We start from the raw sequence: 10931 nt of genomic DNA on the forward strand, positions 1-10931 counted from the left end.
TTTTACAGGTCCCAAACAGAAATAAAGACAATTTTGAATTTGTTTTTGTCTTTTTCTCAGTTTTCCAGCCAGAAAAGCACAATTTGTGGTTTTCGTGAACTATTCATTGGTATGTCAACCAACTGACCTTCTTGCAGGTCCCAAGGAGTGAAATAGAAAGGTTTCGATTTTTCTGGTGTTAGAATTGGCCATGTTGGGATTGCGTGCTGGAGACATATTAAATTCGCCCGCGAGTGTTAGCCTCTTTAATTAGAAAAGTCATCACTAGATGGCAATCAAGCCACCTAATTTACGAAGGGAAATTCTCACATATCCCTGATCATATCAACATTATAAATTAAGTTTTCCTCCGAATAACAAAGATCCAGCTGTAGAAATCGCTTGGGTTATAGGATATTGTATCTTTGTATTATATCGATTTCTTGAACCCATACGTTTTTATAACATCACACTAACAACATACTAACGTTATGCTGGTGATCGTTGGTCAACGCCAATAATAATTTGTTTTGTCTGAAGTTAAGCAAAAAGCTACACAATTGGCTATCTGTGCTCTGCCCACCACGGGTATCGAAACCCGGTTTCTAGCGTTGTAAATCCGCAGACATACCGCTTTACCACTAGGGGGCGCTAATAATAGGATTTATTTTGTTTGAAATGTGTTGAAAGTTCTTTATATCTGCATTAATTCTTATCAACCGAAGAATAGTTTCAATGGCTTTTCAATGTTAAATCATCTCACGCACAATCATAACATTATCAGATTTAACAAAGAATTCTGAAGAAAAATAAATGATTAACTTCAACACTCTTTTAAAAATATCAATACATGTCGCTTAGGGAGGAATGTTAAGAGACAATAAAGTGAGGTGTCCTATTTGTTAGTCATAGAAGCGGGAATTAGGATGATAACAAATGTAAAATTAATCCACATAAGTAGGTGTTGAATTATCTGAATCATGAAAACAGTAAAGGGACTCAAACTGTAACCACTTCTCAAGAAACACGTGACTTCAAAATGCTTCATTATTTGAGTTGTAATTTACACAAATCATCGATAAGAAAGCAAAAGAAAAGAAAAACTGTGACAATTGATTAGCATTGGCTACAAAGGAGTCAACAAAATGCTGCGTGCTAAACCATTAAACGTTCCCTTCTTCTGAGCACGACCCTGATTGGAAATTGTAACAGCATAGTTTATGAACCTAAACATGAATGATAAAAACTAGTAATATCATCAGTTTAAATTGCAAGATTTAGCTTACGAAAATTAATGTTATTTCTTCCAACTTATGTTAAGATTTAGATGTTTAAAAAAGAAACATCAACTACAATTATTAACTGAATTTCAGCACAACTAAAGACAGGAAGTAGTAAGACTAGGTATAGATGTTCGACTTAATATTCATAGGCTGCTGCTTTACTTCCCCATAGAGTAAATCCGCTGGAAAAATATTAGTTTTATGGGAAACCTCTAAGCATAATGTTGTTTGTCAGAAGCAAAAAACGATGTTTGGATAGATTCAACGTACGATTTTAAACGGAATCTTTCAAGAAAAGAAAGTGTAATATTAAATAAACTATTTTGTTTTCTCAGTTGTAATAATATTTTTATAAAACTAACAAATTCTAATTATTAAAGGTTGTCCTCATATATTGTATAAATGATTTTTCTTTTGTAATCAAATGTTATTTGTTGTTTGTTTCGTAAATGAACGGAGTACTAAATACATTGAATGTACTTTCATCACAGCTCCCATATTTATTTATTTATTATTAGCAGAAAATGCGTTATTATATGCGCACGCCATGTGTGTATCTAATCATAAAGTAGGATTACATTTTACAACCGCATAAATGTTAATGCCTAGTGGACTGCATAGATTTTACAAGTTGAAAAGTACCTATAATTTTGATATTTTTATATATATATTTACCAACGCTCCTCCAATAAGCCACACGTACCTGGTTTTGAAAACCACTTGAAAACAATATCAATTTGTAATCAACAGATTTTTGTAGCAGTGTAAGCGAACACCTCGTTATTTCGATATCTTTCACAGTGTTGCCTAGATCAGAATAGTCACGTATATATATATATATGCAGTACTTATTATCAGGTAACCTAGCAACATCTGATAACCTCGAACGTTGATGCCCTTTGCCCAACTATAATCTATTGTGCATGATCTCAAAGGCTTCTCGCAAATGCAACATTTACTTTTCTGAAACACTAGTTTCCTAGGGAAAATTTTTTATTATAAACCTGAATTTTCTAAAACCTCGTAACCATGGACTCCGCTTTGTCATTCATGAAATATATTATTTTCACTTTCAACTTTTTATTGTGGGTAAGTAGTGTTTTCTCAACACTTCATTACTTTTATTCCAACATGGCAGCTTACATTAGTGTCAACACCATGGGGAGGCTTGCCAGATTAGATTCATTTCTCTAAGCTTCATGTATTGCTCTAAGTAACATTATAAATGCACTAATGCCTGTTTTAATTGAATAAATGTATCAGAAAAATTCAGCGTCTTTTTTATCCAGCTTCTCGGTGCCTTAACTTGAGAGCTTAAAATACTAAAGTTCGGGGCTCGATTCTCCAGGGTGGCCACAGCCCAGGTTGTTCATTGTGCAACTATGCGCTTAAAACAAACAAACATTTTCTGGAAAATTAATAAATATTAAAAACCAAATAATCAATCCATTTAGAATAAAATAAAATATTTAAATGTTTTAAATACCACATGTTGAAATTTCACTTTGAATACTTAATTATATTTATTAATTTATAATTGTAATTAAGTATATCATTTTATGATTTAATTTTGCCATTTTTTACAACAGATTTAATTACCTTTAATGCCAGACACGCTTGTAATAATTAGTATTTTCGTTTTTATCTCTCCCGAAAATGCTTTTTGCTAAATTTTTAACAGCTTTTGTGTTAACTGTTGTTTGTTATCAAAGAAACTTACAGTTGTATAATATCAAGTCGACGCACCAATATCATCAAGGAAAAAATTATGTAAGCTTTTTGTGAAAGTATTTAAGCAAAACTAATATTAATTTACTGCCAAGATACTTTGATAGTAGATAATTTCCATTCACGAAAATACTTAAGCCTAAAGCTCCTTTCCCTTACAACTAGATTGAAGAATAATACGTGTTTGTATATTTACAAAATGCATAGTTTCTTATAGGAATTTATCATTATCTCAAACTATCTCTACCGTTTTAATATCGATACTTTCCGTACGAGATTTTTATCATTATCGGAAGGTTTTCATTAAAAAACTGTTTTCACTAATTCATCTTTTCATATCAAATTGTGATTAAGGTTTGACATTTTCATAGGTGACATTTATGTAAAAATAGTTGATTCATCATACATTTCAACTTTATTTTTTTATGTCAGGACGTAATGAAATTGAAGGAAAAAAGTAGAAATATTAGAGTTTTCTGCATCACTAAATTTCAAAGGTTATTAGGCACACATATAAGAAAACAATGTGCATTTTTTTAAGTGAAGAGCGCCTTACTAAGATACCTTGTAATTCACTTTTTTAAAATTGAGCACTCATTAATCAATGATAATATTAATGTCAATGTAAAACCTAATTGAGTCTAACTTTTTGCACAAAAGTCTGAAATCCCTAGTGAAACCAAAATCGGTTTCTGATGTATTACAAGGTTGGGTTAATATTTTTTAATAAATATGATGATTAAATGGAAATTAATTTTTTTTTTACTTTAATTTATCGAACAAGTTTGTGGTTTATTAAAAAACAAAAATGATTTCATAATTTTGATACAATAACCTGGTATGCATAAAACAAGAGCTTTACTTGATTATTAGAAGTTAATTTTTGAACAACATATCAAGTACTAGAGGCTCATAAACCTCTAAGAAAAAAAATAGAAAATTATTTTGAAAGAGTCACAATTTTACTTTCTAACTCTTAAAAAAGTAACATTTTCAACTAATAATAAAAAAACATTGGTAATTGTTTTCATTCAATAGTGTCCGGTATTTCGTCTATCGGTATCATCAGGAACATAATCTACACATAGTGATTTAAGTCTAAAGAACTTAAAAAAACAGCTTAAGTAAACATACCGTATGGATAGACTGTCGTTTTACCACACGCATAAAAATAACAGTGTAACAATACTCTGCTTGTTTTAAGATTTCAAGTTAATAAGTAAAAAAAAAAAATGTGAAAGCAAAAAATAAAACCATAGTAACTTTTGTTTTATCTAATGTAGTTAATACCAAAGCGAAAAGCTCATTTCATGCGTAAGAACATTTGCAGCTCGAGACAAACCTCCTGTTTAACAATGGCTTCGTCTTCTTCATGTTTGAAGCTCCTTATAACAACAACAATCCATTCCAGTTTTTATCCTGTTCTAATAAGAACAAATGGCCCTTCTAAAAAGTTTCAACACTTAACAGTTACATTTATACGTGTACAATGTAATAATATCCAGAACCTGTATATTCATGTTAATGTCTGCATATTGCAGCGGCTAATATGACATTGGTTCAACTAAATTTTGGCACTACAAAATATAACGTATATTTAATTCAGGAGAATGTTAGTAAATTTAAGTAAAGAATACTTTAAATAAGAAAGAGCATTAGTTTTTAAGTTTGTTTATTTGTTTTAGAGCAAAGCCACTTTGGGTTATCTGCTGTATCCACCGCGAGGAATCGAACTCCGGATCTTAGCGTAATAAGTCCTTAGACTTACTGCTGTTAAACCGGAGGACAGTTTTCAAAACTAACTAGGAGTTTACATGGGTGGTAGTTTGAGATGACTTTTACTAGCCACAGTAAACCTATATTTTTAGTAATATATGTATTTTTCTTCAAATCTGAGTGTATATAAAATCTTTAGTGTCCACTTTAAAAAGAGTTCAATATACTTCACTTAAATCACAAAGTCCATCCTTAGGAACTGATGCGTATCGTAGCTGAATAATAATAATAGTGTCTCATTCATCATCCTCAAAAATAGCATTCATAGAGAATGTCCTCTAACACTTCTTAAGAAGGCCGTTCCACACCAAACTTCTTCGATAATTGGAGAATATTCATGATACGGTAGTGTGTTCTTTCAGTAGTGGGAAAAATATCATGTAACGGTGGAGTGATCTTTCAAGTTGATGGAGAACATCAAATGAGACGGTAATGTGTTCTTTCTATTGTAGGAGAATATAACATGGTACAGTAGTTTGATCTTTCAATTTTTATAGGTGTTCTTTTCATGAGAAGGTAGTGTGATCTTTCAATTTTTATAGGTGTTCTTTTCATGAGAAGGTAGTGTGATCTTTCAATTTTTATAGGTGTTCTTTTCATGAGAAGGTAGTGTGATCTTTCAATTTTTATAGGTGTTCTTTTCATGAGAAGGTAGTGTGATCTTTCAGTTGTAGAAGACCATAAGATAGTAGAATGATCTTTCATGGTAATGTGACATGTCAATTGCAGGAGAACAGATCATTATACTGTAGTGTAATTTTTTAATTGTAAGAAACCATATTATGGGACAGTATTGCAGACGAACATCAAATAAGACTGTAGTGAGATCTTTTAATTGTAGGAGAACATATTATAAGAATTTTTATTACAAGTTACAGGTTTTTCAGTAAGGAAGAATATTTTCAAAACAGGTACGAAGCTTCAATCACTGGTGCTATAATTCTCAAGAATACAAGTTTTAAATGTGAAGACGGTTTTAGTATTGAAATCAACATTCAACAATCTAACAGTGCATTTTAATTTTAGAATTGATAGTGGTTACTGATGTATGTGCATATCAATCTCCTTCAATTGACAGATTATTTATCTATGATTGAACGGAAAAAACAATCAAAAGCTGAATTAACAGGAAAATGTGGAAACGTTGTGCGAAATATTTGCATAAGCTTAGGAGTTTCTGGGAAAATACCGATCAAGGACCTATAGAGATGTACTTGGACATTTGTTAATTTTGTTTGATTTTATTAATAAGGCTCCTCTGATTTTTCGTCTGTTAATGTATGGTTCATGTTTTAGTATGGGAACATTCTGTTCAGAATTTTTTTAATTTTTTTTTATATTTTCATGGACTTAGGAAGGGTTTTTTTTTGTTTTGTTTCAACCTAATGTTTAAGATACGTCTTGTTTCATCTCTGTAAAAGGTTGAGCAATTTTTACATTTTATTTTGTAAATGTTTCCTGGCGATTTATTCATTATAAAATTTTGTAAACACGTATTATTTTTATTCCAGGGGTGAAACAAATCTAGACGTTATGTTAATGTTAAATTTATGTCTTAGTCTTTTCCAAGTTTTTGACAAAAGGTGTGCTAATATTTTATATATATATGGGATTATGCAAGTAATTATGTTTCCTTTGTTTTTTGAAGTCCGTATAGTTATTAAACGTGTCTTACCCGTGTTTTTGATATTAGTTAATACTTTGTGTAACTGTTGTAGTAGGGACTTGGTTTATGTTAGTAAGGCATTGAGTTATGTGTGTAACTTCTTCATCAATTTTTACTGTGGTGCATATAGTATATGCTAAATTTAGGAGGCTTGTTAGAGTTCCTAGCTTCTCGTGCATTACATGATTAGAAAACCCGTTTATGTAATTTTCACTGTATGTCTTTTTTTGACGAATTTTAATGATAAAACCTTGGGAAGTTTGTGTGGTGCTAACGTTTAGAAAATTTATCGTGTAGTCATTTTTATTTTAAGCTGTGAATTGCATGTCTTTGTGTAGGTTGTTTTATGTGTTGAAGGAATTTTGTTTGTTCATCTTGACGAGTAAAGCCGCACACTACTCAAAATACTATTACTTTTAAACTTTACAATGTTTTGCATACAAACCAACTGAGAAACCTAGAATCTATGGTTTACCGAAAGTTTATAAAAACCCAGTAACTTTATGCCCAACTATGTCTTCTTATAACTCTTTCAACTACAATCTTGGTAAATATTTTAATTGGATTTTGGAGCCTTATGTTTCCTAAATAAGCACCCAGTTAAAAAAACACGTCATGAGGCAATACAACTTACTCCAGAAATGAGTTCACAAGACCCCCAAAAGAAAATCAACCTGACACAGGAATACCTAATCGAACTCTTACAACTAGCCACATTTATCTGCATTCAATACAGAGATTCGTACCTCGTTCAATTACATGGACATGAGTTGGGAAATCCATTATTAGGTTCTCTTTTTTTTGCATTGCACAGAACAACATGCCTTAGTCACTTCTTTATATAAGCCTGCATTTTGGCTTAAATATGTAGATGACGGTTTTGTGGCTTTACGATAGCTTTTATACGAGATAGAATTCTTCTCCAAAGAAGGTGGTCACTCTTCCAACATGTGACCTGTCCTTGAGTCACCTTAAGTAACCAGCTAACCTTGATTGGAAGTATCAAATGTTTCTTGAACATTAGACAAGATATTCATCCTAAAAATGAATGGATTCGAAACCCGCGATTGATTTGGTTTCGCAATGATTCGTTTTGTAATTCTCTGGCTGTTCACAAGCTCTTTCTGTGTCCTATTTTTTCCCTGCAGTGTTGCATGCTGTCCCTCTTGCCTCGAATCATATATAAGCTAAACAGGTCTTTTATTCTTCTCTTTATATGCACTTTTTGCATCTTTGGTTTTGCCTAGCGTTAATCTGCATTTCATTTTATCACATATTCATAAACCAGTCTCACCATATTTATATTCTTCTGCATTTATTTTTCTTGGATTCTAGCCCATGTTCGACATGACTGACATATATGCTAATTCCGTATTTGGATTTTGATCCTATCCACTCCCATCTTCAGAGATTATTTTCCCGTTGGTAGTAGCTTTGGACTGAATTGTAGAATACTGAGTCTCATGAGATTTAACCTGTAATTGAAAATTGACAGTCTAGGATTTGCAGAAAGGAAGTTGTATCAAACTCCACATTCGTCAATTTTTAACACATTTTCTTATAATGATAATTGACGTACCAAAGTGCAATAAATATGATGCTCCTCTAACTACCTCATGTGGCCATATTTCATTCTCCTTTATCCTTCCGCAGAGGCAATATTTTAGACACATTTATTTACATTATCTTTTGTTTACGTTTTACAGTGTTATTAGGAGTGGGGGCACTGTATCTTGATATTGTTATTGCCTTCCTGCAAGCTATTAGCATTATTTTACTTTATATTTACCACTGGTTTCCTAGTTTGCTTACTTAGTTTGAATTCTGCCTTTTTACTGAATCTTGTTTCATATTCACGTTTACCTTCGACATTTTGCATATTTACAGACCAATTTTATCACGTTTGATACAATTGACTTATACATACTCTTCAACTAAAGAAAGTAGAAAATGGTTGTGTACATACCTTACAAAGTTTTACAATGTTAAACCCAAATAATCAAAATAACATTAAAACGTTTGATTATTTGAAACAAAATTAGCATCCTTGGTATACAACCAGAATCATTGAATAAATATTCGATTCCCAATGTAATACCGAGGTTGAGAACGTTACATTACAATGATTTTAGAGTCTAACTATATCGTTACAATCCAAGTGTCCACATTCGGTCATGCTCTATTTGACGACCATGTATCTTTATGTATCCATTGCAAAATGTTCCATCGTAAGTCTGTTATGTCCAAAGCATACAACCCCTTCTTGCAAGCTTTCTGTAATCAGTCTAAAGTACGAGGACGATTATTTCCCATTGCCTTTTTCAACAGTCTGTTTACACAGAAATCCAAAATGCTTGTCTGACGATTTCACTTGTATATCTCCGTCTAGAATAGCATGAATATCAATTATATTTTTCAACTGCTTGAGATATAGATCTGTTAAACGGTAGGTATGCCTGGAAACTTTATCTTGGTGAGCCCATATTCTGTTCGCTGCATTTCCAGACAAAGATTTCTCTTGACTATATTGCACACTGTTGTTTGAGGCACATGGAAGGCTTTTTGCCATTGACTTTTTTCCCGCGGTTTGTCACCTGTTACAAAATACAGAACTTTGCTTACCATGCCTTTGGTAAAACTTGTTTAAGTCCCTAGAAAGCGCTACGGAATAGAGAAGACGTTAGAAAGTTAAGCTCTACTACTGTTATAAATTTTTGGATATTGTCTAATATTAAAAGTATTATTTGTAGTAATTTGGGTTAAGTAACAGAAGAAGAACTAGCTGTAGTAAGACTGTTAAATAAAAATAGTAGAGTTAAAGTATTAAATTAGAGCTCATTTGTGTATCCAGTACTCACATGTCTTAAGCCTAATCTAACGTTATAGTACTGGATACACAAATGAGCTCTAATTTAATACATACAATCCACATAGTCGTTATATGGCACTTTAGGCTTAATTACAATTAAACTTGCTGTTAAATCGTAAAACAGGTTAAATACATTGTTTTATTAAACAAATACAATATAAATACTGCTTAATTGTCTTTTCGTGTTTTAAATATTAACTTGTTTACTTGGTTATATATCCAATCCATTAGTTTAAGATCAGCTTATAAGTTATAGGTAGGTTATAAATCAGGCTAAATTATTATTAGTAAAATACATTATATTATTAATACTACTGTTTACTTGGTTATATATCCAATCCATTAGTTTAAGATCAGCTTATAAGTTATAGGTAGGTTATAAATCAAGCTAAATTATTATTAGTAAAATAGATTATATTATTAATACTACGTAAACACCAAATAAAATAAAGACTAGTTTAGGAGTTAAGCGTTCACTGTTTTTTAGGTGTCATGAGTGCAAGGAGTGTTTTACTTGGGAGCTCAAGACCGTTATGTACTTTTAAGGAAGTTAGTAGTGAAGATGTGCAATTTGTATGTAGAGTTTGTAGATTGGAGGAAAAGTTGGATGCTATCCTAATTAAAGCAGAAGAAATAGATAAAGAGAAGGATAAATTGTAGGAAATGGCAGCAGGATTTCGACCGGAGCTTAAGCTTTTACATGCAAAGAATAAATCAGCTAACAATCGCTTTCAGAAAATTAGAAAGAGTACCATTAGGGCTAAAAGTAATGGATTTGATGAAATGAGCCTATTATATTGAGCAACAAATTTCAGCCTTGCCTTGTGTAGATGAGGAACTATTAGAGGGAAGGAAAACAAAATGGTTAAAGAAGGATGTGAATTATAAACTTAAGGAGGTTTTAGTTATAGGTGATTCCTTGACAAGGCGTGTGGATAGGATAGTCTGTGGGGTAAATAGGGAGAAAAGAATTACATTATGCTACCCAGGAGCACATGTAGAGGATATGATTGTTAAAGCAGGGGATATAATAAAGGGGTGGCAATTATGCAGTTTTTGTTATGCACCTAGGGGCTAATGATGTAGGGAAGGGTAGGTCAGAGGAGTTAATTAATAAGCACAAGGGGTTGATAAAGGTATTTAAAGAAAAGGTCATAACTTAATTTTGTCAAAGATACTGCCGAGAATTAATTGTGGGGATGAAATTATGATTAGGTTACTAGGGCTAAATGCTAGGCTTAGGATAATATGTAACGATGAACATATTGGCTGGTTGGACTTGTGGAATCAGTTCAATGGGAGAAGGGAGCTTTATTGAATGGATGGTTTACATTTAAATAGAGTAGGGTCTGGTTTGTTTGCAAGAGCTATTAATTCAGCTGTGAGGGAAGTTTTAAGTTAGGACTAGACAGTGTTGAGGGTTAGGATAAATTAAGATAGTTTTTTCACTAATTGGTGAACGAACGCACTAGAATCAATGCTATCTTAGATTTATTGTTAACTTCTAATACGAAGGTTAGCGTGCTCGGCTCGCAATCAGAGGGTCGCGGGTTCGAATCCCTGCCCCACCAAACATGCTCGCCCTTTCAGCCGTGGGGGCGTTATAATGTGGCAGTCAGTCACACTATTC

The 10931-nt window shown here is 32.3% G+C and overlaps 1 protein-coding gene across 1 annotated transcript in view; it reads left to right on the forward strand.

Moving 5' to 3' along the window:
• Positions 1 to 2195: 2195 nt before the first annotated feature.
• Positions 2196 to 10931, forward strand: part of LOC111085964 (CD9 antigen-like) — a 29451-nt gene continuing 20715 nt past the window's right edge. Inside the window, exon 1 of the mRNA XM_022386979.1 lies at positions 2196 to 2351. Coding sequence (XP_022242687.1) covers positions 2292 to 2351 — 60 coding nt within the window. The 5' untranslated portion in view covers positions 2196 to 2291. The remainder of the gene's footprint in view (positions 2352 to 10931) is intronic.

The sequence above is a fragment of the Limulus polyphemus genome, unplaced genomic scaffold (genome assembly GCF_000517525.1).
Source record: "Limulus polyphemus unplaced genomic scaffold, Limulus_polyphemus-2.1.2 Scaffold743, whole genome shotgun sequence".
In the NCBI taxonomy this organism is placed as follows: domain Eukaryota; kingdom Metazoa; phylum Arthropoda; class Merostomata; order Xiphosura; family Limulidae; genus Limulus; species Limulus polyphemus.